Below are 18432 nucleotides of genomic sequence, written 5' to 3'. Positions count from 1 at the left end.
CAAGATAATGCTGCTATCATGATTAAAGCTTTGTGTTATCTGCCCAATGTCAAATTATTTCCGATTACCATATAATGAAAGGGAGTGAAAACAATGGCAAGCCATCACATAAATGCACGTCCATCATCTCCATACTGAGGCAGGATGAATATGGGGGTTGGCAGCCTTAGCAGTCCTTGGGGAATATTAACTATAGGCACCAATGGAGCACATGGAGAAGCAATTTCTCTCCCGGAAGCACCAAAGCCTTTTAAGTAGTTCAAGCTTCACTGTTCATATCCAGTTGCCAAAAAGCAAATGAATTGCCTGATTTGAAAGACATTTGTTCCTTATTTTTTTTTTTTTGGCAGTCAGGATGATCCCCTTGTTTTCCTCATAATCAGGCCCCACAGAACGACATGCCTGTGCACTAACCATTTCAAATAAACAAAGCATGGTTTTCAAGTGACCAGTTTGCCTCAATCTGCTTGCAGACTGTCCCAAGGGGGCCTTCGGAGCTGGCTGCTCTTCAGAATGTCAGTGTGTAGAGGAGAACACCCTGGAATGCAGTGCCAAAAATGGTAGTTGCACCTGCAAACCTGGTTACCAAGGCAACAGATGCCAGAAAGGTACAATCTGATGATAGATTTTCTTTCTTCTCTATTAACAATGCTTAGTCTTTGTTCAGCATCGTATGATTATTAATTAGTTAATCCACCAGTGTCCTCAGGAGATGGTGAGTTTTAGTAATCCTTTATTCACAGGTGAGGAAATGCACACAGCAGGCAGTGAAGTTACTTAAGCTCATCTTTTCAGCCTCCACTGCTCACTACCCCTTTGCTAGCCTGAGCAATGCAAGCAAGATCACACTGCAGTTTCTCTTATCCTAAAATACTTAAAGCTAGGCAACCACTTCTTTGAGCTGAACTAATCAACCAAGGGCACTACTGGACCACAGAAATAAACAATCATTTTCTTTCTAAAAACTAATCATTCAACGACAATTCAAAGATGCACAACCATGAAAAATTTAACTATGGTGATAAGTGTTGTCCTTTAGCAAATTTCTAGATACTACATAGTTTTAAAAATAAGTCTATAAATATAAATGATTAGGCATGTGTGATTATAATTATAAGTAATCTGTATATATGATGGCTTGTGAAAAAGTTGATGGAAAATGGAATCAAAAGATAAGTTTGTTTAGGTGCAAAGAATTTTGAAATCTATCCATATGAGGTCAGTGTTGTGGCATAGCAAGTTAATCTGCCACCTGTATCACCAGCATCCCATAGGAGTGCTGATTTGAGTCCTGGCTGCTCCACTTCTGACTCAGCTTCCTGCTAATGCTCTGGGAAAGCAGCGGCGGAGGATGGCCCAAGTGCTTCAGCCCCTGCACCCATGTGGGAGACCCGGAAGAAGCTCCTGGCTCCTGGCTTTGGTCTGGCTCAGTCCTAGCCATTACAGCCATTTGGAGAGTGAACCAGCAAATAGAAGACCTCTCTCTGTTCCTCTGCCTCTCCCTTGCAAGTAAATAAATCTTAAAAAAAAAAAAAGAAAGAAATCCATGCATATGAAGGGTCTTTAAAAACTGTGAAAATGCATTTTATGGAAAAGCTATATATGGATTTCATACATTTTGCACCAAATAAACTTAACTTTTAATTCCATTTTTCCATGGATTTTTTTGAGTACCCTCATCTCTATGCATGTCACTGCATATAAAATTTGGAAAACATGTGTGCCTAGATGGCAGTAATGTAATTGCTGTCTCCGGCTTGTGGACTCATGGAATGCACCTCCCAGTTATCTATACAGCTCATTCAGTATTCAGAAAGACTCACATCACCTTTTCACTGAATCTTATCAGTACTACCCTACTTAAAATTTCACTTGCAAGTTTCCCTGAACTTCTTTTCTTTTTCTGTAGTGCTTATCATCTTCTAACATACTGCATCCTCTAGTTATTGTTATGTCTAATATGTATTGCCTGTCCTTTCCTGCTAGCTCTGAGCCTCATGGGGAAAGGATATCTGTAAATGTTGTTCACCCTAGTATCCCCAAATTCCTGGAACACTTAAGACATATAGGGGAGTTTAATAAGTACTTTTTAAATCAGTACGTAAATGGGTATGTTTCATTCTTTATATATTTTTCTCATGTACTTTGCAGTAAACACTGGTTACTTTTTAATTCAGAGAAAATTATCTCACAGCATTTTTTCTCTTTAATGTATAGCAATTCTGAGCAGTACAACAAATAAAATTATCATGGCTAGTAGTAAATTGTGATACTTTGTGCCTTTTTGGTGATCCAAGGGACAACCTTGTTTATGGTTTGGAAAATAATGGGCTTAGAAGGAAGCCCCCCTGCTGTGGAGTCCACAGATGGAGGCAGGCGCTGGGACTGAAAGTTGTCTTTTCGCCCTCAAATGTCCAACCTTTTCGTTGTATTGCAGTCTTCAGAGGGTCTGCAGGGCTTTCCTCAAGTTGAAGGAAAAGGGGATGTGGCTGTTTAGGGTTGTCCAGTGGCTATGGAACTGGAATACATGAGCAGAGACACCAGTCTGGAGTTTGTGAAGAGGGGGCTATTTGGGTCACTGGGTCGTGACTTTCTAGGTGATGGAGAATGGAACTTGGGGAAGCAGAAGAGTGGCATTACACAGATGTATTTAATAAGGTCTGAGAGAGGGTCTAGGACATTCTCTAAACTTTCTTTTGCCTCAACTGAATGTTAAGCATAGGATTGACCCCTTCTTCATTTCCCCCGTGGAGAAGTCATGCCTGGAAGTCAGTGCACAAGGAGATAATACCATATACACACACCTGGGTAAATTTAATTTATTCTGATAACATTTTCTTAAAACAGCTGCTGAATATGCTTTATTGGAAAATGCTTCTGAGATTCCCACTGTGAAAGAAAATGAGTTGAAAGTATATGTAAATCAGCAAAATAGAGAGGTCACCATAATCTCTGGAAAACATATTATTTTTCAATCAGATAACTTTGTCCAATTCTGATATTTTTGTCTAACCACAAAATGAAATTATGAATCAGACTGGAGTGGGTGAATGGGCTCCCTGTGATTGGCAGTTGAAATCAAGCCAAAGGAGCTCTTTAAAAGTTATGCATGATGAAAATCAGGCCTGTTGTTTTTCTTCCTCCTTTTCAAAAGAGTGAAGTAGCCCAAGTGCTCCTAGAACCAGACATATCTTTAAAAATCTTAACTCCAGACCTGTGTCTAGATTGCAGATGAATAGTTAATTAAAGATTGAAAGTTGTTTCAATGGCACTAATGAACAGCACTCTCTACAATCAACACCAGACCTTATTCATCGTATCAGCAGTGACTTCTAACAACAGAAGAGCTAGTTTCTTCAACTAACCTGAGAAACAAACAAACAAAAAAATCATCCAATGTCTTTGCCTTGTTTTGATTACTCTGTAGCCTTGGGTATGTTGAACCCCAGCTGTAGGCAGACTTCCATATGGAGAGGACTCTGGCAGAGTGAGCCCCTTGGGTCTCTCTGTGGAGGCCTATACAACACCTGTGTCATCATAAGAAAGATCATTTTGTTACAGTAGTTCCACATTGCATGAATTTAACATTTTGAACTCTACCAGGTCTCTAGGAGTTGGTTAATTTATGGGAAAGGTGTTGAATATGTATCTACCTTAAGTGTGGAGTATGCACAACCTTGAGTAGTACAGTATTGTAGAGCAAGGTGAGTGTAGTTGCTGTGAGCACCGATTTCAGAGGCCAGAAGATCTGGAGTTCAAATCCCAGCTCTTTTACTTATCTGCTTTGTGACACAGACGAAGTCACTAACATCTCAGAGCCTCTGTTTCTCTTGTAAAATGGAAATGAAATTGCTATCACACGGGATGTGGGTTTTTTATGGAAACAGGAGGTAATTTATGTAAAGTGCTTGGCACAGAATAAGTGATTAGCAGACAGATATGAAAATCTCAATAATTCTAATAATTATGTTATTCAGCCCAGGACAGGAAGATAACTTCACAGCCCAGCTCAGTTTGATGTAACCTCCCACAACTGTCATGTTTAGGAAAGTTTTGCTGTTTCCACTGCATTAAAAAAATACTTTCCACTGGGTTTCTAATTCCAGTGGCACCAATGGTAGAACATACACTGAACCCTCTGAGTCCTCAGTGGACCTTGCAGCATAACTTGGCCCTTCTGTAGTTCCAATGACATTCAACAAAGCAGGACACGATTTCTCACTTCTCACCCTGTGCATTGTACACTCATGTAATGCTCAATTTACAGACCTCTGGCATGATTATTCTGGCTTACAAAAGAAGCAAAGACTGGGAGAACAGGACACGGGCAAACATCTGGGGACAGCTTCCCGAGAACCACGCCTCCTGAGCTTCCTTTACAAATTACATCTCATTTTCATGTTTTGTTCTGTGCAACTGCCTCCCAAGTTATATATCAAAATTGCTTCCATTGTTGCTGTCTGAAAAACCACATTTTCAGCAAAAATGTTGAACCTCTGTAGCTGTGTTTCCAAAGTGACAAGAAATAGCATCATGTTGATTTCTTCAGGGAATATTTTTGGAGTGCTATAAATCCTTGGGGGTTACTCCAATGTCTCTCTCTCTCTCTCTCTCTCTCTCTCTCACACACACACACACACACACACACACACACACACACACACTTTTCTAACTCTTTTAAGCTACAGAAATCAGGGATCATCTTGAAATGTATGACAAGAAGTTTGAGTTCCTTTCTTTCTGTTTTTATTCTACAAGCCTATCTTGATGGTCTCTGGGGGACCTGAATGTAGGTTCCTCTGTGTCACCTATGAGAGTGGAGGTCAGTGCAACATAAAAACTGGAAACTGTGCCTGTGCCCCTGGTTACACAGGAAAATCCTGCACTATTCATAAGTCATAAACCTAAGCAGGATAACCGATAAAAACAATAACATTATTTGCTGTATAATGTTTTTATAAGATATTGCTATGCTACATTAAATGGTCCAACTATAAGAATACATCAAAAAGTTTGTTGAAAATGAAATTAAAATAAACTTATTATGGTACAACTTTTTAAATCCATGCATACAAGAAGGGGCTTCAATAAGAAGTTCATGAAAATGTACTATAAAAATTTTACAGAATCTTTTAAATTTTTTTGCACCAAAAGAAACTTTTAATTTGTCTTTCCACAAACTTTTTGAAGTCCCTATCGATCATCTTTTCTTACTCTCTATCATATCTTTTATTGTATAATGCTAGCTCAATATTTTGTGGCTTAAAACAGTGACTATTTTTTCTCTCAATGCTAGGAGTTGAGATGGGGCTACCACCAGCCTCACCTGGGGTCACTCATGTGGCTGCTTTAGCACATCAGTCAGCGGGGAACAGACAGGCTTGGCTGGGCATCTCAATCAGAGAACAAGGCCTTTCCTCCAGGTAGCATTTTCACAAGGCTGGATTGGACATCCTCTTAGCATGGAAGTCTTAAGACAACATTCCTTGGGATAGGTATTTGGTCTAGCAGTTAAGATTCCCATGTCCCATATCTGAGTACCTAAGTTCAATACACAGCTCCAGCTCCTGGCCTGGGAAACAGTGGTGATGGCTCAATTGATTGGTTTACGGACAGCCGTGTGGGAGACCTGAATTGCATTTGTGGCTCCTGGCTTCTGCCTTCCCCAGTCTAAGCTGTGTGAGCATGTGGGGAGTGAACCAGAGAGAGTGTGCTCTTACTCTATATCTTTCTTTCAGTGTCTCTGAGAGACACTGGTAAAATAAAATAAATATAACATTCCAAGAAAAAGCATCCAAAAAACGTGAGAGTAGAAGCTACATGATGTTAGAAAACCTGGCCTTAGAAGCCGCACACTATGGTTTCCCCCATGTTCTATTGGTTGAAGCAGCAAGTCAGAATAAAGAGGAAGAGTGAAAGATTCTACTTCCTGAGTAGTGAAATCCTGTACAAAAGACCTGTGAGATACAGTTGTCATCATTTCTGGACCCAGTCTACCATAAGATACTGTTTGAAGTTATTCAGAACAGCACCGTAGCAAACAACTGCACAGAGCTTTCATTTTGTCAGAACACAGGTAGATGAAAGACTGACCAAAAGAGGTTAGGGAAATTGAACCTGTTTCTGAGAGTCATTAGAACCACTCTCTTGTTATATGCCCTTTTCTGGTTGGGATTCCTACAAAGACTACAGAAATTCTGCCTGTATTTCTTGTTCTCTCCATTGGCAGTGAGCAACAGTGACTCAGGAACTTGAGTCACTGTGGGCTATATTTTTTTAAATTACTATTTGAAATTTGTCTTAAAAAGGTTAACAAATGTTTGTGGTTTGTGATCATTCGATCTATCATTTAAATGATATGAACAGTGATCTAAATTAGATTTTAGTGCTTAGGACTTTCTGTAAGCCAACAAATGAAAAACAGAAATCATAAAAATAAAACGTAGCACCAGGAGAGTATTTAGCACTCAGCTAATCATCTGATCATTTGGCAAAAGACATTGCTACCCCTTAGGATAGCCCTTAAGCAAAAGTAATAGGACAAGGTCTTTGCCTGTCAATTTTTCTGTGTATGACAGGGTAGTTTTCATTGTAGGACTGTCATTCTGGCACTGTTGACAAGTGTTTCAAGCAGTATAGAAGTTTGCAGAAGCTGCAGTTGGCTATCCCTAACCTACTTGTTTGCTTAAAAAAAAAAAAAAAACTTAAAGGTAAAAATTTACATATTCAAAAGGTAGTTACTTGCTATTTCCACAGTGAAGTGACATTTTCTCTTGTCTCTCTCAGCTTTAATGGAATAATTATTAAGCAGGCAGTGGTAAAGTTTACATTGTTCCAATTGTCAGGCGATATAAATAGACTTTACAAACAAGTGAAGAGCAAGATAAACTGATCATTCTTTAAAATAATTATGTTGCAACTCTTCCATTCTAGGACTTCAAACACAAGTAGAACAATTCATGATAGTCCTGAGATATTTTTGGTGATGAGTAACACTGTTTAAATTTTATTGCCATCCTTATTATGGCACATGTATTGAACTGAACAGGCAAAAATATCCTATGAGTCCTAGTCTGGTTCAATTTTAATGTTACATGCTATTATCAGATTTTACACACAAACAAATACAAATTATATAATCTCTATAATAAGATATTTAGAAAAGTGAATGGAAACAAAGATAGGACTCATTAAAAAATGCTTCACACATACATCACAAAGAATGTGTGTGGCATTTAATAAGGGGGTTGTATTTGAAGAAAAACATACATTTTACTATGTACCCAGAATTGTAAAATCTAGTAACTCTGCATAATGGCTAATAAAAATAGATATGAACTAGATAACATAATAGGTTTTAGAGACAGGAGATATGACCAAAAAGCTATTTCTTTTTTTTTTTGCTTGTTTTTGTTTTTGTTTTAACTTTTATTTAATAAATATAAATGTCCAAGTACAACTTTGGGATTATAGCAGCTTTCCCCCCCCATAACCTTCCTCCCACCTGCAACCATCCCATCTCCCACTCCCTCTCCCATCCCATTCACATCAAGATTCATTTTCAATTATCTTTATATACAGAAGATCAATTTAGTATATACTAAGTAAAGATTTCAACAGTTTGCATCCACACAGAAACACAAAGTAAAAAGTACTGTTTGAGTACTAGTTGTACCGTTAATTCACAAGGTACAACACATTAAGGACAGAGATCCTACATGAGGAGTAAGTGCACAGTGACTCCTGTTGTAGATTTAACAATCGACACTCTTATTTATGACATCAATAATCACCCAAGGCTCTTGTCATGAGCTGCCAAGGCTATGGAAGCCTCTTGAGTTCGCCAACTCCGATCTTATTTAGACAAGGCCATAGTCCAAGTGGAAGTTCTCTCCACTTTCTTCAGAGAAAGTCACCTCCTTCTTTGATGGCCCATTCTTTCCACTGGGATCTCACTCACAGAGATCTTTCATTTAGGGTTTTGTTTTTTTTGTTTGTTTGTTTGTTTGTTTTTTGCCAGAGTGTTTTGGCTTTCCATGCCTGAAATACTCTCCTGGGCTCTTCATCCAGATCCGCATGCCTTAAGGGCTGATTCTGAGGCCAGAGTGCTGTTTAGGACATCTGCCATTCTAGGAGTCTGCTGGTATCCTGCTTCCCATGTTGCATTGTTCTCTCCTGTTTAATTCAGTCAGTTAGTATTAGCAGACACTAGTCTTGTTTATGTGATCCATTTGACACTTAATGCTGTCATTATGATCAATTATGAACTGAAACTGATCACTTTGACTAGTGAGATGGCATTGGTACATGCCACCTTGATGGGATTGAATTGGAATCCCCTGGCATGTTTCTAACTCTACCATTAGGGGTAAGTCCTATTGAGCATGTGCCAAACTGTACATCTCCTCCCTCTCTTATTCCCACTCTTATATTTAACAGGGGTCACTTTTCAGTTAAATTTAAATACCTAAGTATAATTCTGTATTAATTAAAGAGTTCAATCAATGGCATTAAGTAGAACAAAAAATACTAAAAGGAATAAAGTAGTAAGTTGTTCCTCGATAGTCAGGACAAGGGCTGATCAAGTCATTGTTTCTCATAGTGTCTGTTTCACTTCAACAGGTTTTCTTTTTGGTGCTTAGTTAGTTGTCACTGATCATGGAGAACATATGATATTTATCCCTTTGGGACTGGCTTATTTCACTCAGCATGAGTTTTCAAGATTCCTTCATTTTGTTGCAAATGACCGGATTTTATTTTTTTTTCTGCTATACAGCATTCTATAGAGTACATAGCCCATAATTTCTTTATCCAGTCTTCTGTTGATGGGCACTTAGGTTGATTCCATGTCTTAGCTATTGTGAATTGAGCTGCAATAAACATGGAGGTGCAGACAGCTCTTTTATTTGCCAATTTAATTTCCTTTGGGTAAATTCCAAGGAGTGGGATGGCTGGGTTATACATACTAGGCCACAAAGCAAGTCTCAGAAAATTCAAAAGAATTGAAATCATACCATGCATCTTCTCAGACCACAGTGGAATGAAGCTGGAAATTAGAAACTCAGGAATTCCTAGAACATAAGCATACAAATGGATACTGAACAACATGCTCCTGAAGGGACAGTGGGTCATAGAAGAAATTGAAAGAGAAATCAAAAATTTTCTGGAAGTAAATGAGGATAACAACACAACATATCAAAACTTATGGGATACAGCAAAAGGAGTGTTAAGAGGAAAGTTCATAGCAATAGGTGCCTACATCAAGAAATTGGAAAGGCACCAAATAAATGAGCTTTCAATGCATCTCAAGGATCTAGAAAATCTGCAGCAAACCAGACCCAAATCCAGTAGGAGAAGAGAAATAATTAAAATTAAAGAAGAAATCAACAGAATTGAATCCAAAAAACATTACAAAAGATCAGCAATATGAAGAGCTGATTTTTTGAAAAAATAAACAAAATTGACACCCCATTGGCTCAACTAACTAAAAAAAGAAAAGACTCAAATCAATAAAATCAGAGATGAAAAAGTGAATGTAACAACAGACACCAGAGAAATAAAAAGAATCATCAGAAATTACTATAAAGAGCTCTATGTCAACAAACTGGGAAACCTAGAAGAAATGGATATATTCCTGGACACATGCAACCTACCTAAATTGAACCAGGAAGACATAGAAAACCTAAACAGACCCATAACTGAGACAGAAATTGAAACGGTAATAAAGGCCCTTCCAACAAAGAAAAGCCCAGGACCAGATGGATTCACTGCTGAATTCTACCAGATATTTAAAGAAGAACTAACTCCAATTCTTCTCAAACTATTCAGAACAATCAAAAAAGAGGGAATCCTCCCAAATTCTATGAAGCCAGCATCACCTTAATTCCTAAACCTGAAAAAGATGCAGCATTGAAAGAGAATTACAGACCAATATCCCTGATGAACATAGAGGCAAAAATCCTCAATAAAATTCTGGCCAATAGAATTCAACAACACATCAGAAAGATCACCCAGACTAAGTGGGATTTATCCCTGGTATGCAGGGATGGTTTAATGTGCGCAAAACAATCAATGTGATTATTAACAGACTGCAGAAGAAAAACCATATGATTATATCAATAGATGCCAAGAAAGCATTTGATAAAATACAACACCCTTTCATAATGAAAACTCTAAGCAAATTGGGTATAGAAGGAATATTCCTCAATACAATCAAAGCAATTTATGAAAAACCCATGGCCAGCATCCTACTGAATGGGGAAAAGTTGGAAGCATTTCCACTGAGATCTGGTACCAGACAGGGATGCCCACTGTCATCATTGCTATTCAATATAGTACTGGAAGTTTTAGCCAGAACCATTAGGCAAGAAAAAGAAATTAAAGGGATACAAATTGGGAAGGAAGAACTCAAACTATCCCTCTTTGCAGATGATATGATTCTTTATTTAGGGGATCCAAAGAACTCTACTAAGAGACTATTGGAATTCATAGAAGAGTTTGGCAAAGTAGCAGGATATAAAATCAATGCACAAAAATCAACAGCCTTTGTATACACAGGCAATGCCATGACTGAGAAAGACCTTCTAAGATCAATCCCATTCACAATAGCTACAAAAACAATCAAATACCTTGGAATAAACTTAACCAAAAAACTATTTCTAGCTTTGGCTTTATATAAATCCCATTGTTCGGAAGTTGTAAATATACATACTTGGGGAAAATTTTTGTAAAGTTTGTTTTACTGTGTTAATAAATCCTCTCGATTGTGGTAGGTTGTTGGGATGACTGTTTAGCATCAGGAGAATTGACATTAAATGCTGTATATAGAGAATGCTGTACATTTGCAAGGACAACTGCCCATGTGTGTCTATGGAAACTGTAGTCAGAAATAATACTGTTTGACGTGGCTGTGGCCATCTCTAGATGCTGGGACTATGGGTGAGTTTTTCTCTCCTTTATGCACTTCTCTCTTTATTCCCATATTTACACTGTACCATTTTCCCCTCCAAGATGATTTTCCCTCTGTCTTGCTAACTCGTTGGTCTTTGAAGTTATGTCCATTTTCTGCTGTCATTCATGTTGAGCCTCCCTCTTCCACATTCCCTAAACTTTTACGAGACAAACACCTAAAGTAACGTGGCGATGTTTCCTCTGAACACTTCATTTCACTGTCCTCAGAAATCCCACTTTCTGTTCCTTGGTCATTCTCTTGTTCTCTAAATTTTACCATGTTTTGCATGTGCAAAATAGGCCCCATTCACTGCTGCAGGCCAGAAAATTAGAAAGAGTGAGCAAAGATGTGAGGCAGGCAATACTGATTCGAAATACAAACACGCTTTAAACATCATTTGATCCAGCTTCGCGAAAATCACATTGAATACAGCTCTAAGCTTTCCTCAGTGGTTAGCTGGGAAATATTTGACAACTGACTCTGAAAGATAAAAGCCCTGTATTGCAGCATGTGCCAATTTCCATGGTGCAGTATTCCCACTGGAGTGCTTTCAACCGGCCAGTGTGATGTCAAATTGTTCCCCAAATTCCTGAAAATTTAAAACATAGCTTTCCTGAACTGGTAGAAATGACTCCAGCAGCATTCTACTGGTTGGCAAGTACTGTATTCAGAACATAGAACATAGTGATTTCTTACCCTTCGCAATCTCTCTTCATATTAAGAAATGATAACTTTCCCATGTTGATTTATTTGCAGCTTCTAAACTGATAAGCTGTTTGACTCCTTGGGTTGAATTATTCAACAAATAATTGCAACTAGCCAGAAATTTGCAATTTAGCTAGATTATTTATTTTTAAGCTAGAAATCAATGGTTTTGACTGAACTGACTCAAAATTCAAAACAAACAAACAAACAAAAAAACAGAAAGTATTGCTTTCTGTGTGAACACACTTCCCTAGTTGTTTTTTGTTTGTTTGTTTGTTTGTTCTTAGAATCTATTAGTTGGTGTAGTGCCTCCCACCTAGACGTATCATTTGTTCCAGGTAAAGCCTCTAAGCTGGTTTCAAACTTCCCCTACACACACCTGCCACAAATCGCAGCTGTCCTTTCCTTTTTGACCTAGCCTTGAAGAAAGGAGCATGTGGCAAACAAAATAAGCAAACAAATAAAGAACTTTTAGAGGAACAATTAAAAGTCTTCAGGACCACCAGACATGAGGATGTAAGATGCAATAACATGCTGCTCCATCTATGAAGCAATTGCAAATCTGATTTTTAAAGTTGCTGTAAAATAAATTGTATTTAAATAATGCATCTCCCATCCTTTCCCGCCGTGAGATGCATTTCCCTTACCAATCTGGTTCTCAGCAGGCGGGCCAGCCTGATGAAGTATCAGCAAAATGTCAGCTCCCACAGAGAAGTGCGACAGAGGCGACACTGAAGCAGTGACAGGCCTTTCAGAAAGCTATTGTGCAAATTCAGTTTTAAAATAGGGATGTAGTTGAGGACTGACGTGGGTGTCATTATCAATGCATTCCTCTTCCCATCGTCCAGGGGGATGGAAGGAAATTATGGTGGAGCTGATACAAAACCACTGTGTTGAGTGTTGAGTGGTGGTGTGGCTGATCTTTAGAAGCTTTGACTTCTGTGTTTTCAAAAAGTTAATTATTCAAATTAGCTTTCATTTTTAGCAGTATCCACTGATGGGGTCCCAAGGGGCTTTCTCTCTCTCCCTGCTCTATCACTTTCCATGGTGTCTGTGAGGTTGGTGAAAGCAAAGTTAATCTTGTGATTATTACCTTGTGGACCACTGCTGCTGGACACATCAAGTTAAAACCCCACAGCATCAAAGTCCCTTTATCACTCATCTCTAGCTTCTTTTTCAGCACTCTCACATCTTTGTGTACACTTTTTTTTTGACAGGCAGAGTTAGACAGTGAGAGAGAGAGAGACAGAGAGAAAAGTCCACCTTTTCCATTGGTTCACCCCCCAAATGGCCGCTACTGCCAGCGCCCTGCGCCGATCCGAAGCCAAGAGCCAGGTGCTTCCTCCTGGTCTCCCATGTGGGTACAGGGCCCAAGCACTTGGGCCATCCTCCACTGCACTCCCGGGCCACAGTAGAGAGCTGGACTGGAAGAGGAGCAATCGGGACTGAATCTGGCGCCCCAACAGGGACTAGAACCCGGTGTGCTGGCACCGCAGGCGGAGGATTAGCCAAGTGAGCCACGGTGCTGGCCTTCATGTACACTTTAATCATTCACCACCACCACCCAAGCACATGTACATTTCAAATGGGGTACCCTCATCCATTGCTCTTTCCTGTAATAAATATTTCTCCCGTTAGTTTTATTTCCTATTAAAATTCAAGGATTTTTATTTTCCAACATATGTAGACAGACAAACCAAAAGGCTCTATTTGTCCTTTCCAGAGTCATCAATCATATTATGTTATAATGATTTGCCTGTCTGTACATGATTAAGAGCATTTTTCATTTTTATAGGCCCAAGCTCTTGATATACAGGAGTACTCACTACAAATTTGCTAGATTCAATTACAGAACATTCTGGCCAAGTTAGTAAAGAAGTTTGGGATTAAAATTTCTCAGAAATCATTCACCAAGTTAAAAAAGAAAGACATGGGTAACACAGTTTATGATACTAAAAAAAATCTGGTAGCCTGGATTGAATAAACTGGATTTAATTACTAGGCCTTCTAAATGACAGAGAGAAAGGAAACTTTTGCAATAGGCTCAGAACCACAACATCAGTGTCTTTGCTCCATTTCTGAAAGTACTTTTCAAAAGATTGGAAGACTATATCAGACAATGATGACTTTTTTCTGGTTCCTTACCTCCTTGTCAAGACTCTAGATTTATTGCCTTCTACACTCACTTCCAAATGCAAACAGTCTTTAAAAAAATAACAGTCAAAAGTATCTCTGACTCTTAGTGTCTGAATATAAAAGGAAAGGATTTCACTAGATAATAACATATAATTTGATTATAAATAAATAATAGCACTATATGGTAAAGATAGGCATATGCTGTGTACTGATAATGTAGTATGCAAAGCTCATCTTAATTGAGTACCTATTCTGAGCTTGTGTTTTCCATCAGTTCTCATACTTAATCATTAGAGCCACCATCTGAGTTTGGTACCATTTTATGAATGAGGAAGTACTTGCCTGAATTAATGTAATAAGTATTTGAGGACTAGATAATCAGTAAAGTACATTCCATACTTACCAACTCTGTATGCCTATAAAATGAAACATTCTCTATTTTTCAAGATTTATTTATTTATTTGGAAAGCATAGTGACAGAGGGAGAAGAGACGGAAAGACAGAGAGAGAAAAGGAAAGAGACAGAGAGAAAGATATCTTCATTCTGCTAGTTCACTCTCAAAATAGCCATAATAGCCAAGGCTGGGCCGGCTGAAGCCAGAAGCCAGGACCATCTTGGTCTCCTATTTCTTGACCATCTTCCACTGCTTTCCTAGGTTCATGAGCAGGAAGCTGAACCAGTAGTGCAGCACCCAGAACTCAAACTGTTACTCTGATATGGGATGTTGGCTACACAAGTAGTCCCTGTGCCACAGTGCTATCCATGGAAACAATATTTTTAAATAAGAGGGTACTTTTAGCCCGCGCCGTGGCTCACTAGGCTAATCCTCCACCTTGCGGCGCCGGCACACCGGGTTCTAGTCCCGGTCGGGGTGCCGGATTCTGTCCCGGTTGCCCCTCTTCCAGGCCAGCTCTCTGCTATGGCCAGGGAGTACAGTGGAGGATGGCCCAGGTGCTTGGGCCCTGCACCCCATGGGAGACCAGGAAAAGCACCTGGATCCTGGCTCCTGCCATCGGATCAGCGCGGTGCGCCGGCTGCAGCGGCGGCCATTGGAGGGTGAACCAACGGCAAAGGAAGACCTTTCTCTCTCTGTCTCTCTCTCTCACTGTCCACTCTGCCTGTCAAAAATTAAAAAAAAAAAAAAATAAAAAAAAAAATAAATAAGAGGGTACTTCAAAAAATTTATCTGTAGTAGAATCAAAAGACAGATTTATTTTCATGCACAAACATTTGAAATACATGCATATGAGCGACATTCAAAAGGTTGATACAAATGTATGTTATAAAAAACAACTCATGGATTCAAAATTTTTTGGACCAAAATAAATTTATCTTTTGATCATAATTTTCAAGAACTTTTTGAAGTACCCTCATATTACTGTTGTATCATTCTGCTTATAAATGAGGGAAAAGAAAGAAAACTAAGCTTCCTTAATAAAACCTAAGTTGTCAACAGATTTGATGAAGATTGTTTTCTTTTTTGCCCCACATTTACAGATTGCAAAAAGTGACTGACACAGCCAAGAGCATTGTTGAAATGTCAAAGACTGTAACAGACTGTGGTCAGTTTAATGAGAGAGGGAAGTTGCTTTTGTTTTGTCTGTATTCAGCGTGCCCAACCTATTTCCACAGCCTACGCTGCCTGCTGTACCACATCCGTAGTGAGAGTTCTCAGTGGGCCCTTGATGCCAGCCACTGTACCTACCTCTCCAACTACAGTGAGCCTAAAGACAGATGCTGTAAATCAGCAGCTGACTATTAATCATCGTCTTCATCTCTCATAAATAATGACTGAAGGCATTTCCTCTACGTTTTGCAGATGCTGAATGATCTCAGTTTTTTTTTTTTTCTATTTTCATAAGGCTGCCCAGTCTTAACTGTGTTTGAAATTCTCTTGTGTGTGTTGGTAAACATAGCTGGCTAGCTGCCTCCCATAATCCATGATTACTCTTGCTGTTTACTTCCAGAGTCCTGAATTAAATATCTGGCAGAGCACAAGATAAATTCATATTTCTACAAAGTGAGTCACCCGAAGTTGCACTCTCTAATACACACACCTAAATATCTCTTCATATAAATGTACATTACAGACCTTTTGTGTGTTATTAGCTGGGCTCATTGTCCACTGTATTTTGCAGTTTTGAGGGGGAGATTTTAGTTTACTTTTATTCCTCCTTTGATATAAAGTGCTATAATGAGATATGAACATATTTGTTGATGCTCATTTCTAACAGTTTTTTTAATTACATAAGGTGAACAAATTTCATATTTTTGGAATATTCACTTTTAATTGGTTGACATACAGTCATTCTTGAGTGACATTTCCCTAATATTCAAATATAAGGACCAGTCTGACATGCAGGGCTTATTTTGCTCTAATTCATTATGCCACTGTGTCTGAATAGCATTGTTTCTATTGCAAGCAAAGATCTTAAGCAGATCCACATGGTACAGACCTCCCTGAGAATTTCACGCGGTGTATTGAAAGTGAAAGAGCTCAGGTCATAATACTCATCAACTTTCATTTTATTATTGTGTCATGACTCTTTTGTGTATATACCATTTGCTAAGTGTTATGTGGGATACTAAGCAACATAAGACATCTCCTTGCCTCTAGGACTTCATATTTCATACTTCCGTTAGTGAATAGGAAAACTGTAAATCACTTATTTAAATTATACTTTTGTGAAAAAGGATAATGAATTTGTGGTAGGAGACTGTGATTAATCCCAGTAGAGGAAATCCCTAAAGGCTTCCTTGAAGACATGGGAAATGAACTAAACCTTAAAAGGTGAGTAAAAATTTGAAAGATTTGTAGGTATGGCATTCTTCCCAGGTAGGGTCATCAACATAAGCAATGGTGTGATCATGGCAAATAGCATGCATGTGTGGAGCATGGCTGGGTTTGTGTTTGGATGTTATGGGACATGAATATAAAAAAGCTAGAATAAAGGTCAAATCATGAAAAGTCTTAGAGATCATGTTAGCCAGGTTAGACTTGTTTTTGTTTGGAAGTAATAAAAAGACTAAAAAAAGGAGTAAATGACTATATTATAGGACATCTGTGAAGCACACCATTGTGTCTCTGCTCTGTTCAGCTTCTCTGTTGATTCCTTCTTCTCTTATTCTGGATGAGGTTCCAGAAAAGTCCAAAGGTCCGAAGACTTTTCAAGTTACCCTCAACTTGTATTGCATAATACAATTAAAAGGTGTAGTTCTAGGCTGGCACTGCGGCTCAATAGGCTAGTCCTCTGCCTGCGGCGCCAGCACACCGGGTTCTAGTCCCGGTCGGGGCGCCGGATTCTGTCCCGGTTGCTCCTCTTCCAGGCCAGCTCTCTGCTGTGGCCTGGGAGGGCAGTGGAGGATGGCCCAGGTCCTTGGGCCCTGCACCCCATGGGAGACCAGGAGAAGCACCTGGCTCCTGGCTTCAGATCAGCGTGGTGCGCCGGCCGCAGTGTGCTGGCCACGGTGGCCATTGGAGGTGAACCACCAGAAAAGGAAGACCTTTCTCTCTGTCTCTCTCTCTCACTGTCCACTCTGCCTGTCAAAAAAAAAAAAAAAAAAAAAAAGTTGTAGTTCTATCATCCCAAAACTTTAATTCTAATCTAGTTTAAAGCTTGTTCCCTTACTAGCTCAGCCTTAACTGGGGCTCAGAAGCATGGAAGAAACAGTGGACGTGTTTGCTTTGTCCTCATCCTACTGTTGTCCTCCACACCCTTCCTGGTGGATCTCCTTGAAGATAACCTTCATGGAACTGGCACCCAGCCTGTAGGAAGTGTAATCCTTTACTTTGCAGTTAGTAGAGGTGTCACTCTGTAGTCTCTCATCTGCATATGTAGGTCACATATGGCAGCTCATCAATCTCTCAGTCTCTACTCCCAGGGTGGTTCTCTCAAAAACCCACTGTACTTGTCTGAGGGTGAGGGGGAAGTGCTGCGTGGAGAGGGAGGAGGAAGGCGCAGTCTTTGATATTTAGTATGGTGGACTTGCGACTTGCATCCAGACTGCCTGCTCTTTTATATTGACTTCTCCACTTGGGCTGTTTCACTAGGTGTTTACTTTGCCTTAATTTCCTCCTCTATGAAATATAATTAATAAAATATCTGCCTCATTATGAGTAATAAATAGGTTAATAAATGTCATACCCCTAGAAGAGCATTTCTCACATAATATATGCACAATAAATTGTAGGTTATAAAGAAAGTCTCCTTAAAGGAAACCTCTGTGGATCTTTAAAAATTAATATATAGCATTTTGATATTCTCTCAAAGTCACTGAAAAGCTAAGAATCATGAAACTAGATTATCATCCCTTTGACATGATGCCTCTTCTGCAAATATGAGATGCAAAAGAAAAAAATCAATTCCATTTTACATTTGATTGTCTACTAAGTACTTTTTAATCTTCACAATAATTTTATGCTTTAGGTAGTATTAATATCACCATTTCAGAAGTAAAGAAAGTGAGGCACAGAGAGGTGAAGTAACTTTCTCAAAGCCAGATGGTTAATAAGAGAGTGAGTTGGGATTGGAACTGATCTTAGCCCCTATGTAATCCTGTCAAAAACATTATTTACACACACACACACACACCCACACACACACACACACTGAATATGTTTTAGTGTGCAGATGTAAAA

The 18432-nt window shown here is 39.0% G+C and overlaps 1 protein-coding gene across 4 annotated transcripts in view; it reads left to right on the top strand.

The window, feature by feature from the left end:
- The window catches only part of LOC108175368 (EGF-like and EMI domain-containing protein 1), a 707491-nt gene that overhangs the window by 596135 nt on the left and 92924 nt on the right, over positions 1–18432 (top strand). For all 4 annotated transcript variants that reach the window (XM_070072572.1, XM_070072574.1, XM_051818765.2 and 1 more), the window contains one exon: positions 474–608. In XM_070072572.1, the coding sequence (XP_069928673.1) occupies positions 474–608 (135 nt within the window). The remainder of the gene's footprint in view (positions 1–473; positions 609–18432) is intronic.

Source organism: Oryctolagus cuniculus, chromosome 4 (genome assembly GCF_964237555.1).
Source record: "Oryctolagus cuniculus chromosome 4, mOryCun1.1, whole genome shotgun sequence".
Classification (NCBI taxonomy): domain Eukaryota; kingdom Metazoa; phylum Chordata; class Mammalia; order Lagomorpha; family Leporidae; genus Oryctolagus; species Oryctolagus cuniculus.
This window is presented reverse-complemented; position numbering and strand designations above follow the sequence as displayed.